This window comes from Oncorhynchus kisutch, linkage group LG5 (genome assembly GCF_002021735.2).
Source record: "Oncorhynchus kisutch isolate 150728-3 linkage group LG5, Okis_V2, whole genome shotgun sequence".
Classification (NCBI taxonomy): Eukaryota; Metazoa; Chordata; class Actinopteri; order Salmoniformes; family Salmonidae; genus Oncorhynchus; species Oncorhynchus kisutch.
This window is the reverse complement of record NC_034178.2, coordinates 30,050,163-30,077,285: the sequence shown is the minus strand read 5'-3', so window position 1 is coordinate 30,077,285 and position 27,123 is coordinate 30,050,163. Positions and strand designations below refer to the sequence as shown.

General features: G+C 43.4%; 1 protein-coding gene across 4 annotated transcripts in view; it reads right to left on the bottom strand.

Annotated features, from left to right (window-relative positions):
* Positions 1–26,798, bottom strand: part of LOC109890872 (semaphorin-3F-like) — a 72,776-nt gene extending 45,978 nt beyond the window's left edge. For 3 of the 4 annotated variants that reach the window (XM_031824817.1, XM_031824818.1, XM_031824819.1), the window contains exons 1-2: positions 26,434–26,784; positions 23,505–23,664 (exon numbers count right to left, since the gene is read on the bottom strand). In XM_031824817.1, the coding sequence (XP_031680677.1) occupies positions 23,505–23,619 (115 nt within the window). In that variant the 5' untranslated portion in view covers positions 23,620–23,664; positions 26,434–26,784. Of the gene's footprint in view, positions 1–23,504; positions 23,665–26,433 lie in introns of all 4 variants that reach the window. The other variant, XM_031824820.1, reaches the window with a different exon arrangement.
* Positions 26,799–27,123: the final 325 nt, after the last annotated feature.

Below are 27,123 nucleotides of genomic sequence, written 5' to 3'. Positions count from 1 at the left end.
CGTCACACTCTCAAGACAAAGGAGATGATTGTGGACTACAGGAAAAAGAGGACCAAGTACGCCTTCATCTCATCGACGGGGCTGTAGTGGAGCAGGTTGAGAGCTTAAAGTTCCTTGGTGTCCACATCACCAACAAACTATCATGGTCTAAACACACCAAGACGGTCGTGAAGAGGGCACGACAACGCCTATTCCCCCTTCAGGAGACTGAAAAGATTTGGCATGGGTCCTCAGATCCTCAAAAGGTTCAACAGCTGCACCATCGAGAACATCCTGACTGGTTGCGTCCCCACCTGGTATGGCAACGGCTCTGCCTCCGACCGCAAGGCACTACAGAGGGTAGAGTATACGGCCCAGTACATCACCGGGGCCAAGCTTCCTATCATCCAGGACCGCTATGCCAGGTGGTGTCAGAGGAAGGCTCTAAAAATCTCTAAGGACTCCAGCCACCCTAGTCATAGACTGTTCTCTCTGCTACCGCACGGCAAGCGGTACCGGTACCGCTGCTGCTACTCTCTGTTTAATATTCATGCATAGTCACTTTACCTCTACCTATATGTACATATTACCCCAATTAACTGGTGCCCCTGCACATTGACTCTGTACCGGTACCCCCTGTATATAGCCTCTCTACTGTTATTTTATTATTGCTCCTTAATTATTTGTTATTTCTTTTTAAATTATAATTTTTTAAGTTTTTTTTGTTTACCTCAGTTTATTTTAGTAAACACTTTCTTAAAACATATTTTTCTTAAAACTGCAGTTGGTTAAGGGCTTGTAAGTAAGCATTTCACTGTAAGGTCTACTACACCTGTTGTATTCGGTGCGTGTGACAAATACAATTTGATTTGATTTGATTTAACACAACCCCACCAGAGCCCCACCAGAGCCCCAGCTTCGGTGCTGGTAACCTCCATGAACCTTTCCTCTCATTAGTGCAGTCTAAATGATCTTCTCTTTTTTCATCGTTACAGTAATTAACCATAAACCCGCCATGAAATTGGCTAATAAGATTGCCCCTTTGTTCAGACTAAGAGATGAATTCAATGTATGCGCCAAGCGGAACAAAACTCTCAGCAACGAACAGCTACGAAACCGCAGATCATAAAATGTTGCCAATTTCTATGGCATGTAATTGTTGGCTATTGAGCAGTGTGAGACGAGAACAACAAATACATACAAGAACCGTTATAGTGACCTTTTCACCCCCAACCACAGCCAAGAAAGAGCTCTCTACAGTTCGAAAACAGCACCGCGAGAGCTATTTCTCTATGGGCACTGACGTCCTCTCTCCTTCGTCGCGACAGATTGCTGGACGAGAAACTTTCTGACTGCTTATTAGCTCCTCATACAGGCCACTTGGTTTCTCCCGCCAACATTTCGATAACATTCCTAGCATCTTCACCAAGTAAAACACCAAACACTCCAACGGGAGATGCTCAGACAGATTTGAGGAGAGGAAATATTAGTTGGAAGCATCGTTTTTTTTTCTTCTGTGGCCTGCACATTTAGGGCGGGGGCAAAAAATAGCATGCGTGACAATGGGAAGTGGTGGTCCTGCTTCCTGCTCCACCCTCTCACTCTCTCTGTGGAGCGTGTGTTTAGGGAAGGCCAGGGATTCCAGTCAGGGACACACGGAGGGGCTTAAAACTCTCTTATCACACACTGTCATACCTGCTCAGAAATCAAAGCTCACGCCATCCACTCTGATAAGAAACCCAAACATAGACCATTCCACACTCTCTCCCTTTACCTCATATCGCTGCTATCTGTTTTTCACCACTCTCATTCCAACAGCAGACGTGTTATTTTTTCCGCTTCAGGTTTTGTTTGTTTGCAGCCTGCCGGGTTCTCTCTCACAGCCTCTCGCTCGTGAATTCGGTTTGACATCGGCAAATGACTGCTCTGACCGTTCACACAGGATAAAAGCTGGACGACTCTTGTAATCTTGTGAAAAATATTAAGGGACAAAACGTTTAATTTCAATATTATTTTCTGGGTAACTGTAGCCAGTGACAGTATCGGTATGATGTCAGTCAAGGTTCAGCATGGAAACGTCCTCTGAGAGTTCAGAAACTCAACCTGCATGGACATTTGGACACCTCTTAAAAGCATTTCATCAGACCGTGTAGGCATGATGATGAAAAAAATCTTTAAGATGTCTGTCGACTCTCTTGTTGAATTTTAACAGTGATGGGTATGCTGGGAATATTTGTCCTAGGCAGTGTTATTACAGACCAAAAGACTTCAGTGTCATCTATATTATCCCTCCACTTACCAGATCCCAAATCCTTCCCTGGCTCAGGTCAAAAGCACAAAGCCAATTCTTCATCTCTGAAGCTTTTACGACTACATTTAAACTGTTTCATGTTAGCTTGGTGATTTCACACAGCATTGAGAAACCCAGTCCTTTAACATCATTCATCAAAATGTTCTCTACCCCAATCTTCTTGGAACATGACACTGAGTATCCAGTCCTGCACAGCACAATGACAGAAGCCAGAGTTTTTTGTCATTTTACAACAGCTTAACCTTTCCACTTCTACCAGGAGCAAGGAGAGAACAAGATTCATAGCGATCATCTTTCCTATGCCAACAGTAGGGCGGTTGTAAATTGTCAAGCTATCGAGTAAGCCTTGCCATGATTGGGATGCGTTCTGGTCTAAATGAATGTCTTCATTTCATTGTTCATTATGAATTAACCATGCAACGACGGTTTAATTAAGCACAAACATTTTCAATAACGGGAACAACATAATCTGGTCATGGGTGGTAGTATTTAAATCTTGCTGTGCGTAACCATTCCCCAGTGACGCTGGATTAATTAACAGTCAGGCTAATATATTCCAGGCTAGCTGAGAGTCAATAGAGGAGGTGATTATTGTTGTCAACTATGCCGGTTTCCTCCCCATCGTTTTCATGCCAAAAGAGGTTGGTTTTGTTTCCTCTCTCTCTCTGTGTTGCTCAACTGAGTAGACACCATTAAAAATGACTCTACAGAGCAGGCATGCCATGAGAAGAAATGCCATGCCCCCCAATTCACATGCGCGCAATGTACATCACCTCATTTGAAACCATAGAGAGACACTTTATCTTAACGTGAACCATGGGGGCCAAAGCCAGCATAATGGATACAAGTGAAGCTGCAAGGTGTTTTGTGGTGGGGTTCCAATAGAACCATAACATTGGAATGGGTAGAACTATCACATTCTCTAACTGTTCTGGGGATTCTTCGAAATACTGTGTCTCTGCAGTAGAATGTCATTGTCTAACTGATCATGACATTAATGTTCCTAGAGGACAGTAGATTCACGGTATGGAAGGTTTAACACAGGGTACAGCGGGAAAACATCAGTTCATGTAACGTGAAATTCTCAAGAACATAAAAGCCTTGGATCATTTCCAAGTTCTGGGGCGCCACGAGGAGTGAGTAAGGGAGAAAGAATGGAGAAAGAGAGTGCAAGAAAGAGAGTGAGATTAATTTAACATGAATTCAGTGCCAATGTCGTCTGCCACTACTCCTGGCTTCCATTGAGACAGTAACTGAATGATGGACCCAGCCCACACAAATGCCCTTCTACTGAGACGTAGCATTCCTTTCACTGGGATGAGTGAGGAGGCGACACCACCAACAACAACAGCATTGGGAACGGCGGCCCCTGTTCTTCTTTTTCATTCTCTCACACACACACACACACACACACACATGCACACACCAATGACTGTATATGAATGGACAAAGCTATCGATCATCACGTGACACCATTCATTCCTATGTGAAGACTCAATAGCACATTGAAGCGAAATTAAGTCAGTTAAGATGGTGTTTCATGGAGACATAACATGCACAGTTTGAGCTACTCCAGGAAGTGATGTTGCAGGCTAGCTCAGTGCTGCCTCCTTGTCATTGAGGAACTCAAATTGAAGGCTAGGCTGAGGTACTGCAGGCTGCCATTAGCAACTAAATTATCCTTATAACTTCTCTTTGTGCGATATTACAATAATCAGTTCAAGGACATATATCTGGTGTAATAGAAGCAATTACTGTTACCATGATTCTCTTCAAAAAGCATGCTTTGTTTACACAAAGATTGCCATGTTTCATTTACTATAATGGGGGATCCTGTTTCTGCAAACAATGCCTGCAGGTCGGCCTTGAACTTCCGTGGTTTCAATGAGAGGGGGCAGTCATTCTCCCCTGACACACACACATACAGAGACTTTTCCACGCAGGCCCCACATTTCCAACATACCATTTGAGATACCGACAGAGGGTCCCTGAGAACAGGGGCAACCGACAAAGCAGGAGGGTTAGAGGGGAGTGAAGGGGGGTGAAGGAGGCAGGACATGGGGAGAATCTTGGCATCATGTCAATGCAACCACCACAATGACTGGGGATGAGAGGCCATCTCCTCCTCCAACAATCAGCACATTATCCACGCAACAGAAACCCCATCAGTGCATGAACCCAGAAAACAAGGTCCGGAACCTCATGTCCCACCACATACAATCTACAATCCCCCAGTCTCTTCATTCTAAATTCAGGCCATTTTCTCTCTCTGTTCATCTTCCAGGAAAAAGTCAGTTGGAGGGATCCAAGCCTCCAAAAGCCTTAGCCCACCCAAAGGTGCTCTCTGAGGAGTTGTCATTGCTCCTCAATGTTCTGACACCCACACTGACTGACTCTCACATGCACTCTGCCTTTCCTAGCCTGAAAGCAACAATGACTATGGGAAAGAGATGTGAAAAGTCTTGGACCTGTACATTATACTTCGCCTGAAGGTGGGGCTGGAAAGTGTTCAGCATTTGACTCAGCCACACTAATGTTCCACACTTGTTTGAATTCATGTTCAGTACAATATGCATGCTGTATGAAAGGTGAGAGCGAGAGATAACACTGGATCCAGGATGTGGTCTCAAATATAGTAGCCTACACATTTCTGTGGTGTGTGACCAAACCACGGTGCATTTTAACACACACGCATGCTCTGTTTATTTGCATTTAAAAAAGCGTGAACTTTGATACCCTCCAAGTGCACCTGATGGGTTAGAAGAGGGGGGCGAGGTAGGACCTGTAGGGTATGACCTCACTGTTGGTTAGCGAAGGGAACTGGGGTGAAATAGTGCTGTCACTGAGGGAGGAGGAATGCTGATGAAGCTGTTTTAAATCCAGCAGTTGAGCACAGCTAGAAGCCTCCCTCCCACAAGAGCAGCGGTCACTCCCAACCACACGCCCCATCCCTGATCCCTCTAGTACTCCCATAGACAGACAGCTCGTTGGTCCCTGTCCCACCACATGCATTGAGCAAATGGGTTTCTGTGTGTTCCAACGGGCAAGTCCTTTCTCTCTGGTGAGAGTTTTGCAGCTGGGAGTGCTCCTGGGTGATATATTTAAGCAATAAGGCATGAGAACCCGTGGGTGATTGATCCCAGGGTTCGAGGGCCTTATTGCTTTTATAAAACTGTTGCCACCATTTAAAAAAAAAAGATTCAAGACATGTTTTCATTTTTTTTTAAACGTGATTTTAATGAGTACATTTGTTTTGTTTCATCCTTCCACCAGACGATATGGTCCTGACAAAAGCCCGTCGTTAGTTCCTGAGGTTCAGAAATTGCCAACCAAACAGGGTGGTCGTTATTTATTTTGGGATGTTTTGACCCAGTCGTACATTCTATTCATTCCATGTTGCTAAGCTAAACAAATAATTGGAATATAGCTAGCTAGAAAACTAGCAGAGGCTCAATGATGATGAGAGACAAGCTTCAATAAGTAATGATTTCATAAATGATTTATAAATAGGAAACAAGAACTTCAGCAAATAATACTTTGATAAATAATGTATAAATAGGCAAAAACCAGCTGATTGTCAAGTCAATAATATAGTTATGGAGGATAGCTTGGCCAGGGCTCACCAACCCTGTTCCTGTAGGTTTTCACTCCAACCCTAATCTAGCACAATTAATTCTAATAATTAGCTGGTTGGTAAACTGAATCAGGTTAGTATAACTGGGGTTGGAGCGAAAACCTACAGGAGGGTAGCTCTCCGGGAACAAGGTTGGAGAGCCCTGTGCTAGGCTAATATTACTTATCCTTTGCGAGCTAGTTAGCTAACTAAAGGCAAGCTAACAAACAATCACATTAAGCAGCGGACATGACAGCATACAATTTGCCACTATTGCCATTTCTTTGGATATACAGTGTCCATGATACTTATCCTGATAAATGTATTTCTTCACACGCATGGCATGGTGGAGATTGCAAAAATAGATATATTTTCTTTGCTTAGATCACATAGGTTTGTATTAATCCCCGCTGTACCAAACCAAATGCTAGGCTAGTAGCATGGGGAAATAGTGTCTTGATACTTTTTTCTGGGGGAGATCAAATGTATAAATTAACTGGCTGGGCCTTGAGACAGTGGATGCGCATTGATACATCTAATGGAACTGTTAATAGGCATTACCTGTGGAATGCGGGGATTGTGTTGCTATATCTCCCTGCCATCAACCAATCAGCATCCAGGATCCAAACAAGCAGTTTTATAAATACAGTATACACACACACACACACACACACACACACACACACACACACACACACACACACACACACACACACACACACACACACACACACACACACACACACACACACACACACACACACACACACACACACACACACACACACTTATCTTAAGTAGCAGACCTCTATCCTTGTTTATTTCAGACTCCATCTGTGTGCAGAGACGACAACAAATGCCAGGGGAAATAAGACAAATCAAGAGATTGCATTTCTTTTCCCTCTGAAGAGAGAGTCATTTGAACTCAGTTTGGTTTGTTTGAGAGGAGAAGTGACAGCAACGCTGCTATGGCAACCAAGTCAAAGTACTGTCACACTGCACCTCCAAACATGGGCATTGTCCCCGTTTCCAGACACACGTGGCTCCATTTCTCTTTGTCCTCCTGAAAACAAGAGCTCAGTGAAGACACACACACACCTCAGAGTAACTGTTGAGGTTGTCCAACTCCTGAACACAAAAACAATACACATTTGTAGATATTCTCATTATGGCAGACAACAACTTATATCATCAGTGAGTAAATTGTATGGCTCAGTTATATTATCTGGGCTTCAGTCCAAATAGGCTCACAATGCCAAGTGATCTGAAACAGTTAGTTTAACATAATTTGTATGACAATTCAAATTTGTGAATAAAGTAGGGGCTTGTTGACGTTCAAGTAGGACCTGTAGGACAGTCGAGGATTAAGGCATATGAGGTTACGGTCAGAGCATTGGCATGAAGGTTCACTCTATAGAATGCCGACACTCAACCAGTACTCAACCACTACACAACCAACACTCAACCAACACTCAGAGACAGCTAATGGGAAACAGACAGACAATTTATTGAGTACGCCTCCAGCCCCCCCCCAAGCATCCATCCATCCATCCATCCAGCCCTAGCCTTTTTAAGATACCAGGCCTGACATTGATGCCCCTCCATCCATTAGCAGTAGCTCAGCCCTCTCCATCTCACCCTCCAGGTTTTCATCCGTCACCTCCTCTCTCCCTCACTCCTGTTTTTAGTCTCCCAAGTCTGAAGCGCTCTTTCGCTCCATCTTTTTTCCCATCCATGTCACTCTTCCCTCCTTTCTCTCTGTCACTCTCTCTCTCTCACTCCCTCTATCCACCACCATCTCATGTACTCCCCTCCCCTAATTATCTCTCTCTCCCAGACAAGTCTAGTCCATCAGTTCGTCATGTCCCTCTAACTGTCACAACAAGAGAAGAGCCAGGCTAGCACAGTCTCTGGTGATTCGTCGCTCCACGTCTAAAACACATCACTGGGATGGGATGGGACAGGCTCTCCCTCCTTACCACCAGCAATAGCTCCATAACTAACTACCTTTGTACTGTTCATCGGCCCCCTCCTACTACTCCCCAGAGATAACTAGTATCTCTAATAAGATAGCCAGTCAGCTGTCCTCCCCATACACTATATGGCCAAAAGAACATCCACACCTGCTTGTCGAACATCTCTTTCCAAAATCATGGGCATTACTGTGGAGTTGGTCCTCCCTTTGCTGCTATAATAGCCTCCACTCTTCTGGGAAGGATTTCCACTAGATGTTGTAACATTGCTGCAGGGACTGGCTTCCATTCAGCCACAAGAGCTTTATTGAGGCCAGGCACTGATGTTGGGCGATTAGGCCTGGCTCACAGTCAGGGTTACAATTCATCCCAAAGGTGTTCAATGGGGTTGAGGTCAGAGCTCTGTGCAGGCCAGTCAAGTCCTTCTACACCGATCTTAACAAACCATTTCTGTATGGACCTCATTCTGTATGGACCTCATTTTGTGTTTCATGCTGAAACAGGAAAGGGCCTTCCCCAAACTGTTGCCACAAATTTGGAAGCACAGAATCGTCTAGAATGTCATTGTACGCTGTATAGTTAAGATTTCCCTTCACTGGAACTAAAGGGACTAGCCCAAACCAAGGAAAACAGCCCCAGACCATTATTCCTCCTCCGCCAAACTTTACAGTGGGCACTATGCATTCGGGCAGGTAGCGTTCTCCTGGCATCTGCCAAACCCAGCTTTGTCCGTCGGACTGCCAGATGGTGAAGTGTGATTCATGACTCCAGAGAACGCGTTTCTACTGCTCAATGAGGTCCAATGAGGGCGAGCTTTACACCACTCCGGCCGACGCTTGTCATTGCGCATGGTGATCTTAAGCATGTGTGCGGCTGCTCGGCCATGGAAACCCACTTCATAACGCTCCCAGCAAACAGTTATTGTGCTGACATTCCTTCCAGAGGCAGTTTGTGACTCAGTAGTGAGTGTTGCAACCGAGGACAGACAATTTTTACTCGCTATGCGCTTGGTGGTCCAGTTCTGTGAACTTGAGTGGTCTACTACTTTGCGGCTGAGTCGCTGTTGCTCCTAGACGTTTCTACTTCACAATAACAGCACTTACAGTTGACCAGGGCAGCTCTAGTTGGGAAGAAATTTGGAAAGGTGGTATCCTATGACTGTGCCACGTTGAAAATCACTGTGCTTTTCAGTACGGGCCACTACTGCCAATGTTGGCTGTGTACTCGATATTATACACCTGTCAGCAACGGGTGTGGCTGAAATAGCCAAATGCACTAATACTTTTGGCCATGTAGTGTATATATATTTATACTCCGGACTCCAACATTGCTCATCCTAATATTTATACATTTCTTAATTCCAATCTTCTACTTTTTCGATTTGTGCGTATTGTTATGTATTGTTAGATATTACAGCACTGTATGAGCTAGGAACACAAGCATTTAGCTACACCCGCAATAACATCTGCTAAATACACTTATGCGACCAATAACATTTGATTTGATTTTGATGTTAATAAATAATATGAGTAATTCTCATGATAACAAGACAAATAAAGACCTGGGTTTTTAGGATTTTCACTAAATGTAATCCAAAGAACAGTCATTTTTGACATTTGTATCTAAAAAGCTTAATTCAGAAATCATTTATCAAAGTTGGCATGTTAATGACATTTTGGGCTTACCCAGGCCTCTTTTGAGTCGCTATAGTGTATCATCTACTGGTGCTATAAAACAAACAGTGTCATCTGAAGCTTTACCACTGCTCTGTAATACGAGTGGTATTGTGATTTTTAACATTTTTAACATTCATTTATGAATATTGACAAATATAAACATGAATATTGAAAATATAACATTTTTGATTTGGTTAATTTTTCTATATATCGTTGAACATAATAAACTCTATGGGCATATCAAAGTTTCAGAGTGGGATCTCTGCTACTTTTAGAGTTATGATCCAATTTGTAAGCATTACCAACAGAATGAATGTGAAAATGGATTCAAAATGCTGGTGATTTGCAGGATGTGCAATGATGCAAGTAAAAGGAGGGCTGTGATTGGTTACATTGCCTACTATGCCAATTTATCTGTATAAAATGGGCCAAAACAATTAAAAGTAGCAGAGGTCCCACTCTGGAACTTTGATATGCCTGTAGAGTTTATTATGTTTAACAATATATTGAACAATTAGCTAAATCAATGCATTTCTATAATCATGTTTATATTTAAATATATTAATCAATTAATATGTTTTTTTTATATCTAAATACTTCTCATTACAGAGCAAGCGGTTAAGCTTCATATGACACCAATTTTAGCTTAGTAGCATCTACAGATGACACATTATGGAGTCTTAACAAGACATTTGTGGAGTGGTTAAAAAACGAGTTTTAATGACTCCTGCCTAAGTGTATGTAAACTAATGACTTCAACTGTACTTTTTCAATATTATTGAGTGTCTGATCTGAACCCCTCACAAAAAAATAAGTAATAAAAAGTTGGTCACACAACAAAATCATATTTGAAAAATCACATCTCAAAGTTGGCATAGGCCTATTTATTACACATTGACCACCCAGGTCTCCTTTAACAAACTATAGTTTTGGCAAGTCGGTTAAGGACATCTACTTTGTGCATGACAGAAGTAATTTTTACAACAATTGTTTACAGACAGATTATTTCAGTTATATTTCACTGTATCACAATTCCAGTGGGTCGGAAGTTTACATACAGTAAGTTGACTGTGCCTTTAAACAGCTTGGAAAATTCCAGAAAATGATGTAATGGCTTTAGAAGCTTCTAATAGGCTAATTGACATAATTTGAGTCAATTGGAGGTGTACCTGTGGATGTATTTCAAGGCCTACCATCAAACTCAGTGCTTCTTTGCTTGACATTATGGGAAAATCAAAAGAAATCAGCCAAGACCTCAGAAAATAATTGTAGACCTCCACAACTCTGGTTAATCCTTGGGAGCAATTTCCAAATGCCTGAAGGTACCACGTTCATCTGTACAAACAATAGTAGGCAAGTATAAACACCATGGGACCACACAGCCGTCATACCGCTCAGGTAGAAGACGCGTTCTGTCTCCTAGAGATGAATGTACTTTGGTGTGAAAAGTGCAAATCAATCTCAGAACAACAGCAAAGGACCTTGTGAAGATGCTGGAGGAATCAGGTACAAAAGTATTTATATCCACAGTAAAATGAGTCCTATATCAACATAACCTGAAAGGCTACTCAGCAAGGAAGAAGCCACTGCTCCAAAACCGCCATAACAAAGCCAGACTACGGTTTGCAGCTGCACATGGGGACAAAGATTGTACTTTTTGGAGAAATGTCCTCTGGTCTGATGAAACAAAAATAGAACTGTTTGGCCATAATGACCATCGTTATGTTTGCAGGAAAAAGGGGAATGCTTGCAAGCTGAAGAACACCCATCCCAACTGTGAAGCACAGGGTTGGCAGCATCATGTTGTGGGGGTGCTTTGCTGCAGGAGGGACTGGTGCACTTCACAAAATAGATGGCATCATGAGGTAGGAAAACGATGTGGATATATTGAAGCAACATCTCAAGACATCAGTCAGGAAGTTAAAGCTTGGTTGCAAATGAGTCTTCCAAATGGACAATAACCCCAAGCATACTTCCAAAGTTGTGGCAAAATGGCTTAAGGACAACAAAGTCAAGGTATTGGAGTGGCCATCACAAAGCCCTGACCTCAATCCTATAGGAAATTTGTGGGCAAAACTGAAAATGCGTGTGCGAGCAAGGAGGCCTACAAACTTGACTCAGTTACACCAGCTCTGTCAGGAGGAATGGACTAAAATTCACCCAACTTATTGTGGGAAGCTTCTGGAAGGCTTCCCGAAACGTTTGACCCAAGTTAAACAATTTAAAGGCAATGCTACCAAATACTAATTGAGTGTATGTAAACTTCTGACCCACTTGGAATGTTATGAAATAATTAAAAGCTGAAATATATCATTCCCTCTACTATTATTCTGACATTTCACATTCTTAAAACAAAATGACCTAAGAAGGATTTTTATGCCATGATTACATGTCAGGAATTGTGGAAAAATGGAGTTTAAATGTATTTGGCTTAAGGTGTATGTAAACTTCTGACTTCAACTGTATATAGATAAAGTAACGAAACACAGGAGAGAAATGTCCCATCTCCCCTCTCCCCCCCTCTTCTCAATATGTGTGACACACTCCCTCCCTCCCCCCAGGGGCTCATTTTGTATAAAACAAAACATCATGGGTAACCCATCTAATCTTTGTCAAATTCTTTGTGGGACCAAGGCACACATGAATAGAATCAGCCTGGATACATATTCGATACAGATACTCAAAATATAATATAGAAATGCAAACATGATTATATTGCATTATCTCATTATAAGCTTTTGACCTTTTCAACTGCTCTATTGAATGTATCTAATGCTGTTTGGGAATGGCAGCACCAACTATGTTCGACACAGACCTGGCAAACTATGACCAAAAGGTCTTCACACTGGGGCAGTCCCACATCATGTGACCAGGAGGTCTTCACACTGGGGCAGTCCCACATCATGTGACCAGGAGGTCTTCACACTGGGGCAGTCCCACATCATGTGACCAGGAGGTCTTCACACTGGGGCAGTCCCACATCATGTGACCAGGAGGTCTTCACACTGGGGCAGTCCCACATCATGTGACCAGGAGGTCTTCACACTGGGGCAGTCCCACATCATGTGTATGTAGCTTCCAATATTTATTTGAGAACACAACAGACAAATTAGTATAGGAGCAAGTTTAAATTGGTATTTCCACAGAGTCAAATAAAATCGGTGAATTAATTTGTGGTGTATTAGTCGATGACTCAGATTTCGGGACAACATTGGAAGATTGTTCCAGACTCTTTTCCAGTATGTATTTTGTTAGTAGTCTTTAAAATATATGTTCCATTTCGTAACTCCTCCCATTGGTTTATGGAGAGTTTCTAGTAGCTTTCTTTATATAGATAGAACACAAAACCTCAACTTGTGTTCTGGCTACCTAATAACTCAGTGAGTGGATGAAAGGGGAGTGGTGGATTCCATGGGAAGTCGTAATTACGCCTAGCGGTTCTTAACTGCAAATAAAATAAAATGACGAACAAGGTAAATTATACATATTTTTAAGGTCATGAAAGGATAATAAACCTTCATCAGTCAATATGTTTGAAAGTCTATGAATTCCTTGTTCAGAACATTGTTTAAAAAGAATACGTTGTCTGGGTTTCTTTAGGAATCATTCATGTCTGGCTGGATAAACAGGGCCAGCAGGGCGAGAGAGAGGCGCCCTTGACCCCCCATCCCGTCCCTTTAATTTCAGCCCTGGGGTCAGGGCCCGACTGCTAACCCCCAGAGAACTCCCACAAACACAGGGGCAACATCTGGAGGCCCCACAGGGTGTCTGTGTCCTTGGGGAATCGACTTTTCCACTTTCTCCTTCTCTACGTCTCTGATTTCTCTCTCTCTCTCTCACATACACACACACACACACACACACACACACACACACACACACACACACACACACACACACACACACACACACACACAAAACCTCAATCGCATTCCCAATATTGAATCTGTTTGAATCCGTATGATGGTTAAACAAGCGTCGGCCGGAGGTTAATCTCCGAAAATCCACATTTATCTTACCTAGCAGACCTCTATCCTTGTCTTTTTCAGACTTTATCTGTGTGCAGACACAACAACAAAAGCCAGGGGAAATAAGACCAATCCAGAGATTGCATTCCTTTTCCCTCTGAAGAGAGAGTCATTTGAACTCAGTTTGGTTTGTTTGAGAGGAGAAGTGACAGCAACGCTGCTATGGCAACCATGCCAAAGTACTGTCACACTCCACCTCTGTTCCTGTTTCCAGACACGTGGCTCCATTTTTCTTTGTCCTCCTGAAAACAAGAGCTGAGTGAACACGCACACACACACGCACACGCACGCGCACGCACGCACATGCACACACACACACACACACACACACACACACACACACACACACACACACACACACACACACACACACACACACACACACACACACACACACACACAGGCTTGAGGAGATGAATATTCAAACACTCATCCTCCTCCATCTCCTCCTCCTTCTCTGTCACTTTGAATCTTAAGAGAAACACTTCTCGAAATATCCATTATCATCTTTGTCTGTGCCTTCCAACTGCAAGTGCTCCCCTTATCCTCCATCCCTCGCCTTCCCCACTCTGCTGCTGTCAAACAGCATCTTAATATCAGGGGCTGTGGTTTACTCTATAGCCTCTGCCTGCATACTCTTTCATTAGAAGCAAAGGATTTGCAAGGGAGTTTCTTACGTTCACGAGGAACAATGGCCAGAAGACCATTGACGCCTATAGTCAATGGTCAACTGCATGTGAAAACCAAACAAAAACCTAAACTAGGCCTAAGACATATCTGAATATATCTGAATACATGTTTGAATGTTCAGCAGTCCTCAATTCTGTTTTATAGGGGATAAAAAAGGAAATTAGGCAACATCATCGTTGCATCTTCCACTGAGCCTATTTTTATCCTGTCTGTCACATTTCAACTGGGATAAAAAAGCCGTAGCAGACATCAAGAGACACGAACAGACACACACACACACACACACACACACACACACACACACACACACACACACACACACACACACACACACACACACACACACACACACACACACACACACACATTTAGACAAATGCATCAGAATGTGGCTGTCTCTCACCCCTGCTGAGTGTTGCCCCCCCTTTGCACAGCATAGAGAGCGAAACAGAAGGACCATTACCAAGCATGCCAAAGTGGCCCCATGTGAAGTAAACGATGATCTACATGTGATATTGCATTCGGAAGAAGCATTTCATGTGTTGGGGAAACTGAAACCCGCACTATGGGAAAACCATGGAAGCTGTATCCGATCTGGTTTTCAAAACATAATTCCACAGATGCACGCACGCATAGATAAACATGAAGTTTAAAAACTTCAGGCTATTAAAGTACACACCCTCTTGGGAGCTTAAATGTAATGGGGAGGAACACTGTTGGAAGGTTAAAAAATGTACAGTATGTGGGTGAAATAAAGAGAAACAGAGTAAAGAAAGATTGAGGGTGAGAACGAGGAGAATATGGAAGAGTATAGTGTATGTCAGTACTTTACTTTTGCATCTTCTCAAACTCACTCCACACCTCATTGTCTGTCTGTCTGTCTGTCTGTCTGTCTGTCTGTCTGTCTGTCTGTCTGTCTGTCTGTCTGTCTGTCTGTCTGTCTGTCTGTCTGTCTGTCTGTCTGTCTGTCTGTCTGTCTGTCTGTCTGTCTGTCTGTCTGTCTGTCTGTCTGTCTGTCTGTCTGTCTGTCTGTCTGTCTGTCTGTCTGTCTGTCTGTCTGTCTGTCTGTCTGTCTGTCTGTCTGTCTGCCTGCGTTAGACAGGCCGCCTACGTCAGACAGGGCTCCTACGTCAGACAGGCCGCCTACGTCAGACAGGCCTCCTACGTCAGACAGGCCGCCTACGTCAGACAGGGATCCTACGTCAGACAGGGCTTCTACGTCAGACAGGCCGCCTACGTCAGACAGGCCGCCTACGTCAGACAGGCCGCCTACGTCAGACAGGCCTCCTACCTTAGACAGGCCTCCTACGTTAGAGAGGCCGCCTACGTTAGAGAGGCCGCCTACGTTAGAGAGGCCGCCTACGTTAGACAGGCCTCCTACGTTAGACAGGCCGCCTACGTTAGACAGGCCGCCTACGTTAGACAGGCCGCCTACGTCAGACAGGCCTCCTACGTCAGACAGGCCTCCTACGTCAGACAGGCTGCCTACGTTAGACAGGCTGACAAGCAGATCCCAGAGATAAGGGAATCTGTCCTTTCCCTGTACAGATTAGGAATTCATTTGGATGGTGTGCCTTTATAACTCCATGGAGCGAGATTGCAGCGTGAATAACTATTTGGTAATGGCTCTGTATCGTCACTGTCGTCCTGCTAACATGAACTACTCTGCTCACACTAGTATAAACTGCATCAGCCTGCCTGCTTTTCATTTGCTGTCCCTTCGCGTTGATTGAAGAATAGTTTTGAAGTCTTTCTTTTAAATCCATGACATCATTTGGAGAGGGGAGAGCCAGGGATTAATAGCTTGATGGTAGAAATATGCCAGCCATTATACGACAGGGCTGACATAAAACGACACAGAAAAGAACAGAGGAGAATACTTGGGAACAAACATCATTATGTTGTCAACCAGAATCACATGTATTTATTTTCCGTGCTATAGCACACAATATTTTGCCTACAGCAGGTTTTCAAAGTTGAGTTTGGTCTGCTTCGTGTTAAACATTTTGCCATGGAAAAAAATATACCACCCTCCCTCCTCTCCCCCAGTGAAAGTCTGGTCACTTCAGAGACCTTGCAGACCTGGCAGTTTCCCCTTTCCCCTTTGGAGCGTGCTAAAACGGGGTGCCCCAGCTGTGGGAAGCACGCTAGTCACTCCCCTCCCTCCCTCCCTCCACCTCCCCTCCCAACCCCTTATCAACAAGCAACAAGAGAGGGTGTAAGGAGAGGAGGCGGAGGAGGAGGAGGAGGAAGAGGAGGAGGAGGAGAGGAGGATACATACAGAGAAACAGAGACATGAAGGACACTATATTTAGAGCTTGAGTTGTCACCTTCTGTTTTTCCTCCCTTGAATAATCCCAGGTTGACAGCACGAATCCTGCGGAGCAGAGGTTGCTGGGATATACCACCCTGTCATCTCCGGAGAGAAACACAGCCAGCGAGATAATCATGTTCTCTCCAGGCTTGCGTGCCACAGCCACCTCATATAATTCTGTTGAAGCAATTTGTCAGAGGCCTTAGCGATGAAAAAAATACAGACGTGAAGGGGAGCTATGAGCCTGCTGACCATAACAATGCAGATACACATTTCATGCATGGGAGTCGAAAACTGGCAAACCAGAGATCTCCATCCACCGCCCCCCAATCTGTAGATCAGTGGACGAGCACCAAACCCACTAGACCTAAACTATCAGACCGCCCAAGTGACACGTGGGAACTGCACCGACTTGGCTTCTCAGAGCCCATTCTGCAAAACACGCAGCAAAGGCATGACTGCATGTGTTACAAATTGTCTGTCCGGGACAGCGCTGTGCATCTTTTTGTCAACGTTTGTGTACACACACAGCCGGCAGAGAGGAGCGAGGGAGGGAGGGAGGAGGTGGGACGCAGATGACATATGACACGGCAGCAGCAGATGTGCAGAGCAGAGGGGGTGGAATAGCTCAGTCACAGTAGGGAGAGGAGAGGAGAGCAGGCAGGCAGGGGCTTTGACATTACATGCGTGGACTGATGTACTAGATATGTCAGCTGCCCCTTACATTGTATGTCTTACATGGCACATGCCATCCTTACCTAACAGCAGTGGCTCTCTGTGTCAGCTGGGTTAGGGGACTCCGTGCTACGGAGGTGGGAGGGTGCGCATCAATAGTCAGCAAATGATGCCAATCATCAAGATATTTGTCGTCTCTTTTTATGTTTCCTGCTGGGTCTATGTGATGTCATTCTGTCAGGTGCTGCCTGTACCTGGTCATGTGGTCAGATACCCTGGAACCATAATCAACTTTAAGACAAATTCATCAATGGCCTCTTAGGCAAAAAGCCGCCACCTCTACCTGCTTGCTATGAAAATGAAACGTTGAGTAATCGCGAGTAGCGGATATAACCGGAGACCCAGACACGGTTTCCCCGGTGATCATTATACCTTTACAAAGTTGCATGTCTTCTAAGTGAACCTTTGTTTAATAAAAAAAGGGAGAGGCAACGGTTATTGAAGGAGTCAGTGGATATGTCATAACTGATTGGCAGTGGCAAGCAACAATCCTTGTACTGTACTGGTGGTTTTGATTCTGGTCTCATTGGGATTGTTGCTCCCTCCGAAACCGTGTCCGTGTCAGTATGTCGGTCTGGAGCCCAGGGCAGGTTTTTGTTCTGCCTGGGAAGACTTGGAAAGGCTTGACAAAGTCACCCTGGGTCTGTGCACTTGCTGTCTCTTGGCAGGTTAGCTGTGGATAAGCTTTCAGCGGCTCATTGATTGCTGAGGGCCTCTGTTCTGGTAAGTCCTGCCCGGGGCACTTAGCTCTGGCTCCAGTGTCACACTTACAATTGACCCAAATAAATATGAACCTTGGAGCCTGGGAGAGAGATGGAAGGAGATGGAGGGAGATAAACGCATGGGCATCTAACTCTCTTTGTTTCACTATTCGCACACACAGACACCCACGCACCAACTAACCCACACAAACACACACACACACACACTCCCACCTCGTGTCCATTGCATGGAGACCTGACTGCGGACTTTTCTCCTCTCACTCTCGTCTTTCTTTCTCGGCTGGCCATCTCTCTCTCTTTTAGACACTGAACACTCAGTCGCAAGGCTCTCAGACAGACAGAGCACAAATGGACGGCCATTATGCTCCCCCTTTCAGCAGGCATGTCAGCAAGGGTATCAGACAACCCATACAGTGGAGAAACGAACCACAGGCAGGCGGAAAGCTGAGGAAGCACCTTTCAGCAGACACGTCAGCAAGGGTATCAGACAACCCATACAGTGTAGAAACGAACCACAGGCAGGCGGAAAGCTGAGGAAGCACCTTTCAGCAGGCCATTTAACCCTGAATAGCTTTTACTCTCTTACCAGCCACAGTAGGCATAGCACTATGTCTGCCCGCGGTTATTTTTCTTCTTCTACTAATCTAAGAAATCTGGCCTATTGTAATCGCAGAGCCAGAGAGCAACAATGAAGGAAGTCGAAGTGAAGGTCACTGTGAGCAGCAGCCTAATTCACCGAACAGGGGACGCAGACATATAGTCAGACACGATCTCTCGGCGTTAACATCGTCCACCCTGAGAGCACGGACAGGAGAGGTGCGCTAATGCTGAGCTCTTTGGGCAACTGTGATCCCGATTTAAACCGTAAGGTTATGTGACAGAGAAAGATAAAGCGAGTTGGGGAAAGAAAAAAAAGCCAGGGGAAGTTGAAGTGACCTTGAGTTTTTTTCCCTTTCTCTCCCTCGCTCACTGGCAACTCTGTTTCCAGGTGTTTCACCCTGAACCAAAGGCAAAAGGTAAACAACGTTAAACGCGTCCAAATGCGACTGAAGATTAGTGTAACAAGCTATTACTAGCTAATACGCTCCCATTCTCCCAGGGTGTGGGGGCCGTCAGTTAAGCCCAAGTGTGACTGGATCCTGTTTTTTTTTGGGGGGGGGGGGGGGGGGGGGGGGTCATGACCCCTGGGGAGCCCCACACCCTGAAATAGCATGTAATTATAGAGCTTGTTTGAGCATAAATAAGCTAGAATCAGAAGCTAAAACCAGTCAGTCCTACTCACTCTTCACAAACAAAGACAGCAGAAAGGTACACTGAATAAGGAACACAACAGTGGTGCTTTGTTTGTGCTGCAACATTGTATTACAACCTCCACCATCCACTTTGTCAGCAATTTCCACCAGCCCGGAAGAGGAAGTGAGGCAACGTCTACATATCTAGTATGGGTCTCAGCAATGTCAGTAAACACACTCTCTCTGTTCTTTGAAGACCCAAGTGCCCTCTTTATCTCATAACCATCAAATCTGTTGGCTAACCAGCCTGTGATGAGCACTTTGAAAATGTGTTTGTACTTGTGTGTGAGCGCGCATGAGTGTTTTTGTGTGTGTGACTGTATAAGGGAGAGCTTTATTCAACGGTGCTGTAGTGTATACAATAGGTGTAGATGGTGTGCCTGCCTGCCTGTTTCTACACGGGCCAATGTAATTTTTTTTCCTTCCCCTTTCGGCTTATACGGCTAAAGCAGTGTGGGAGATGACCGATGCTTACGAGTCCTAAGTGGACATTCCTTTACTCTGAGCCGCTGTTTGCTCTTCCCTTATCACAGGTGATAACTCAGAGCCCTGCACTGACTCTGACCCACTCATTGGTAGCTTTTTATAGACCTCACTATACTACAGACAACTGGTAGGAACTTATAAAGAAAGCTCAGACCTGATGGGGACTTAAGCATAGATTTGAAGACAAGGTAGACAGACTGATATTATTCAACGGAAACTAAAAATGATTTCTGAGTCAAGAACACTGGAAATGAACTCAATACTCAGACGAGAATGTCAGTTGAATAAATATATAGAAATTATACAGCTCAGAATGACAGAAAACGACATTCTAAAAAACATGTGCAACCTTGAGCATTTAGATTTTCCTAACCACTGTGCTGGGAATGAATGCTGTCATGTCACAATGGAGTTATGTGATGGCTAGCATGTGACGTGTCTTTCCCCTCTCCCCTCCGGGCCACCGTTTAGCATGTAAATCCTTAAAGCTTTCACTCATTCAGCAGAAAGCTTTTTTTTTTTTTTTTTTTTCTCTCTCTCTCTCTCTCTCTCTCTCTCTCTCTCTCTCTCTCTCTCTCTCTCTCTCTCTCTCTCTCTCTCTCTCTCTCTCTCTCTCTCTCTCTCTCTCTCTCTCTCTCTCTCTCTCTCTCTCTCTCTCTCTCTCTCTCTCTCTCACTCACTCACTCACTCACTCACTCACTCACTCACTCACTCTCTGTGTGAACCAACATCCAACATGACTTGGTTGTTGGCAATGTGAACCAACAACCAACATGACTCGAATGTGGATTCAACCAGGGTAGTTGCATTAACTGAAAAAAAATGCCTCTTATATCTTAGATGTATCAGTCCAAGGTCTCTGTGAGATTGTCTGTAGCGCAGCTTCCCTGAATGAGTTGACTGATGATGAACATGCTCTCCAGGTAGCAGGAGCCTACAAGCACTCAAGTCCTCATCCAAAGAAGGAAGTGCTTGTATATATATATACAGTGCCTTGCGAAAGTATTCGGCCCCCTTGAACTTTGCGACCTTTTGCCACATTTCAGGCTTCAAACATAAAGATATAAAACTGTATTTTTTTGTGGGACACAATCATGAGGGACACAATCATGAAGTGGAACGACACGACAATTTTTCAGTTTTTGATTTGTTAAAAAAGTTTGAAATATCCAATAAATGTCGTTCCACTTCATGATTGTGTCCCACTTGTTGTTGATTCTTCACAAAAAAATACAGTTTTATATCTTTATGTTTGAAGCCTGAAATGTGGCAAAAGGTCGCAAAGTTCAAGGGGGCCGAATACTTTCACAAGGCACTGTATATATATATATATATATATATATATATATATATGTGTGTATATATATATATATATTCAAAGCAATATCCAAAGCAATCAATAATGCCAGACATACTAAATGAACTCCCAAACTTGTTTTAGTTACTCTGTCTGACGGTCTGAGTCCTCCTCAACAGATAGGGCTGGCCAAAGTCTAACCCCTCTGATGACCAGCACAAGCCACATTAATGCCACAGGTTAGCTTCTGCATTTTGCCAACACAGTCCACAATTTATAACTGTTCCAATAGACAGAGATTGCCAGCATGAACCAGTGGGTGCAATAGGTTGTGTAAAGCATGGAGCGTTGAAAACAAAAAGCTTGTTAAAAACAGTTGGATGGTTATAAGGAGATTAGAGTTGCATTTTCAAGAGGTTGTTAAAATTCAGTCGAGCCCCCTTGGAAAGCTCCAAGGAATCTTGCCCCCCATGTGTATGCTTTGTAAAATGTGTAGCTAATTATTTGGCTCACCAAGGTCCATAAAGGAATCAATATGGGCACATTTAAAAGCAATTCCCCTTAGTGTGAGCCAAAACAACACAATTAGAAAATGTGCAGCTCATGTTCAATTCTAGTCACCAACAAAGTGAAGTTGCTCTGTCAAGCATATAGGGTCGTTCCATTTGATTTCAAATATTTTTTTACCTAAATGCCAAAAACATTCAAGAGACATCGGTGCTCAAAGTTGACCCATTTTGCATACCCCACGATGCCATGAGACATCCAAGTATTCATTACTGGAAAAGATTAACGGAGTTTGATATAATTTAAAATCTGACAATGTTTTCAACCTATCTGATAATTTCTTGAATTTCTTTTTTACCACAAAGATGGCCGCCAGTCCACCCACCATCGAATGTCAACTTATTTGGGAATTGTCTATTCCATTATTTATTTAAATAGGTTTCTTATTCCATTATTTATTTAAATAGGTTTCCTATACAATATTGACAGTATAATTTAAAACAACTGATATCCCCATTCAAGTCAACATTCTCTGATGTGTGGGCTTCCAACAATCTTTGTGGCCCAATTTGAGTTTTAAATGTCAATGTTTATAAGCATTCGAGTACATTTATTTTCCAGAATATGACACCCACCCTGTATTCAAGAGCATGCAACATTATAAAATAGATAACGCTGTTTGTAAAGCTTTTAAATGATATCAAACTCAACCATTAATCTTTTCCAGTGACTTGGATGTCTCATGGTATGGCGGGGAATGCAAAATGGGTCAACTTTGAGCACCTCAATATTTTAACATTCAGGTCCAAAAAGTCCCTTTCTGAACACTTCTACTATGGGCAAATATGTCTGGAAGGTTTTGTTCAAATCAAAAGGGATGTGGTCAAAAAGGGATTGAATTCAAATGGAACAACCCTATAGATTTCTCAAAAACCAATGAATAACAAAACAAAAAAAGGAACTGATTTAAAGGAAATTGGAAAGAAATGACCATTTTGGAGCAGTGCGATTGTAAACTTGAAACCAGTGGGTTGTGAAGACCAACTTAATTAGAGAGTGAAAACCGACAAGTAAGCAAAAAGAAAGAGGGAAAGAGAGAGAGAGAGAGAGAGAGAGAGAGAGAGAGAGAGAGAGAGAGAGAGAGAGAGAGAGAGAGAGAGAGAGAGAGAGAGAGACTCAGGTTGCCCAATTCCACATAACTCACAGGCAAAAAAAAAAAACAAGTGCAGAATCTATTCTCATTCTCCACATGAGGTGATGAGGATTTAAAGACATCTGGAGGTTTAGCGAGGCCTCCTCTCCTTTGAGCTCCACACCGGGGTTCACATCACGATTAGCGCTACATGCACACAGTGCAACGGGATTGATAAAGCATCAGAGATTATGGTACACCATGAAGGTACACTTTCAAGGTACAGTTCACTACATAGACAGGACCTCACGTGCCAATTTAAGTATTCATAATACACTGGGCTCTGCCGAGGGCAGACAAAGCGCTGTTGGAAGACTGTGGTAGTCAGTCAGACAGTCTGTTTAATGAAGATTTGGTCTCTGGCCCTGACCAGTAGGCACAAACAGCACTTCTTCTCTCCCCTGCTCATGTCTCTCGTCAACCTCCTCTCTCAGCAGATAATCAAGCTTCAGCCAGAGAGAGGTGGCTGGGCTCACACTGACACCACGGTGTGCCAAGCACGTAGCTGTCTGTAATGCCTTCCTAGTCCCCCTAAACCCTACATTTCACCAAGAGCAAACACAAAGCTAGGATGAGCTGGTAAAATAAAAGCAACCACTAAAGCTCACATACAGGGAAATACTATTTACCTGTTACAGAGTTACAGAGAACCACACCAACTAGGCAAGATATCTAAAAGTGTGTCTTACCTTTGAAGGAGAGGAAAACCCGAGGGGCAGAGAGGGGCTCAATGGGCAGTGTGGGCAGTGCCTGGGCCGAAAGGGCCAGCATGGTGGACAGCCACCACATTTTGTCCCACAGCATGGTCCCTCCGCTTACAGAGAAGAAGAGGAGAGAGAGTCCAGGTACCTGGGGAAAGAGAGGCAGAGAGTGAGATGATGATCAGCTCTGTATCACAGCCCCATACAAAAACCTCCAACACACACACATGCCACCAGTTTTGGGTGTAATACTTTACAAAGTAACGTGTTACAGTAATAATATTACTTTTTGCGGTAATGAGTAATATAACGAAGTAAGATTCCAATTTAAGTACTGTATTACAGTTACTGATCAACGAACAGCATGTTAATTTTGCTCGCTGTAGAATTCCTTCTCGCACCTTTTCCCTTTGCTTAGGGACTTCAGTCTCAACACATCAGCTATATGTGACCTGGAGAAAAAAGCTTTCCAAGCCAAACCTTCATATCATAACAGCTAACTGCTATACACAGCCTACATTATTGTCACCATATTAGCTAACGTCATAGCTAGTCAACATGCGTACTAGAACTAACGCGTTAGTAAACCCGCGACAATCATGCAGTACAGTGTACAGTCAGCAAGCAGTTTAGCAATAAATGTTTAAAAAAGCTAAACTTACCTTGACTTGGAAGAGTTCGAGTGTTGGCTAGCCATAGCCAGCTAGCTAACATAGCATCCCTCTCTGTTTGAGCCGGTTGTTTGAGTAGGCTAAACTACCTAGCTGCATTCACTAGGTAAGTGAAAGTGAAAAGAAAACTACAAGGAAATATCTCTCTCTTTCTCTCTCTCTCTCTCCCGCTCTCTCTCTTCCTTCATTTTTACATACATTAATTTATCCAAAACTGTTCAACTATTGTCTTTCTCTCTCTTTGAGTCAACTACTCACCAAATGTTATGTACTGCAGTGCTAGCTAGCTGTAGTTTATGCGTTCAATACCAGATTAATTCTCTGATCCTTTGATTGGGTTGACAACATGTCATTTGATGCTGCAAGAGTTCTGATAGGTTGGAGGACGTCCTCCGGGAGTTGCCATAATTACTGTGTATGTCTATGGAAGAAGGTAAGAACCACAATCCTCCTAGGTTATGTATTCAAGTCTATGTACCCAGAGGAGGACGGAAACTAGCCGTCCTCCAGTTACACCATGGTGCTACCCCACAGAATGCTGTTGAGGCTACTATAGACCTTCATTGCAAAACAGTGTGTTTTAATCAATTACTGTGTTTGGTGAAATGTGAATATATTTAGTATAGTTTTATCTAAAAAGGATAAGTTTTTTAATGGTTCACTATTTTTATTTTTATGAAATTCACTGAGGAGGATGGTCCTCCCTTTCCTCCTCTGAGGAACCTCCACTGACATGCACCATATGTGGACAAAAAAGGAATACGTTGTGGGGGACATTTATTTTGACATGACCTAAGCAGAAAATGAGTGGGTCTACAACAGACCTACCGTTAGAAAGTCTATTTAATAATATAATATGATGCTTTAGATATTTTGTCTCAAATCCCCCCTTCATAATGACCAACCATCCCGCCCACCAGCACAACTTGAACTTCTGGCTTCGGAAGGACTCTTTTGTGCAACCCAATACAATTGAAAGCAATGCTAGTGTATGTAATACATCCGCAACGCTAAAAGCACCCAGGATAGGCCTATTTAACAAAACAACACATTAGTAAAGATAATTTAAATATTGTGCTTGATTTATGGGGTTTTGAACCCATAAAGGCTATTTAAATACGTTCTTTGGCCATATATTACAGTTCTGTTCGGTCATGAGCGTATGGGGTTAAAAACTGCCATAAAAGGACGTTGGATCAAGTTCCGAATGAGAGCGACTATCCATTTAAAAGCGCGTCTCGGCATATATTTTTTAAATATGATTATTATATTTAACCGATATTTAACTAGGCAAGTCAGTTACCATGACGAGTCAGTTACAATTTACAATGACGGCCTATACCGACCAAACCCGGACGACGCTGGCCCAATTGTGCGTCGCCCTATGGGACTCCCAATCACGGCCGGTTGTGATACAGCCTGGATTTGAACCAGGGTGTCTGTAGTGATGCCTCTAGCACTGTATATATGAACTCTTTTGTTTTTTTGTTTTTACGCAGAGGCTTTTTGCGGCGGTGACAACAGAGATGGGCCACCGCTGCGTAATGAATATAAAGAAAACACTATACATTCCTTATTTATTCGGGAATGGGGTTGAGGCTATAATTAACGAGAATAACATTAAAAGTCTGTGCAATAGAAAATGAATTAGGCTACGCTTAAAAGATTTTAGGCTGGCTATAAGTGGGAAAATGTTCCTGTTATAAGCGAACAACGAACAGTCTTGACTTTTCACAGAATTAGGAGCGCAGGCTTCTGCAGCCTGTTGTTGGATGAAGAAACTTGAACGCTATAAAATGTTGGCTTCTTGTGACGCTCGTGAGAAGTAGCTGAAAAGACCATGCAAGAGCTCCTACAGCCGTTTGAAATGCAGAGATATTATGGCTAATATCAAGCCATAGCCTACCGGATCTGAACGCTTATCTGGTTCCTCGTGCATCCATACAGCAAAAATAATCAATAAATCATACATTTGTAGGCCTAATAATAGTTAAAAAAATAACAGAGACCTATCAAAGCATCATTAACTTATTGTTTGGCTAAGTGGACTGAAAATAATAATACATAAGAGACAATAGGTATAAATCACCAATTGTAGTTCGACTCAATTACTGGAGGCATTGTTTTGATAATAATCTCTTAGGATAATAAATAATTCAACACGGACATATGAGTCATGATTTGGCTGAAAAAAACCTTATGCATGAAAACATTAGATCAATTAAGTAGCCCACGGTTGTGCCTACCTGGTTATTATTGCCCGGTGGAAATTACGCAGATTCCAGTCATAAGAGTCATTTAGAAGGCAGATAACAAAATCCTACTAAATTCTCCTTCTCCGTCCCCAGTGTACGAATGAAGCCGCGGAGATCCTGCACGAATCCCCAGCAACAAAGCTATGGATCCAAATGAACTTGGCAATCACCTAAGCTTGCAATATTTGTATCCTACTCTCTACTCTTGTCTCGGTCAATAGTGTACAATCCCACTTTGTTGTTCTCGTTAATATCTGTTATTCCTTGAAATCGAGGAGTTGCTAAAGTTGACGCGGCGCACTACACCACAGACAGCTCTGTAGGCTACTGAAGGGGAGACGCATTGGCAGGTGAATGCAGTGCGCTCGCCCGTAGCCTACATAGACACACACCCATGGGGCGGGAACTTACCTTAGCTGCAGACGCATCTGTACCGCCCCCCTGAAAATGATGTGCCTGTAACACAATGGCAAGATTCAATCAGCATCCAGAGCCCAAAAGGTAGAGTAGGCCTAACTTCAAAACTGGACGTTTCAGAATATCCATTTTACTTTTATACATAGCCCCTAGACTTAGGATATTTACTGTGTTGGTGATTTACATCGGATCACATCAGACATGAATCCATCCAGAGTATTGCAGTAATGTCTAGAGCTGCACTCGTAGTTTCCGTGTGTTTGA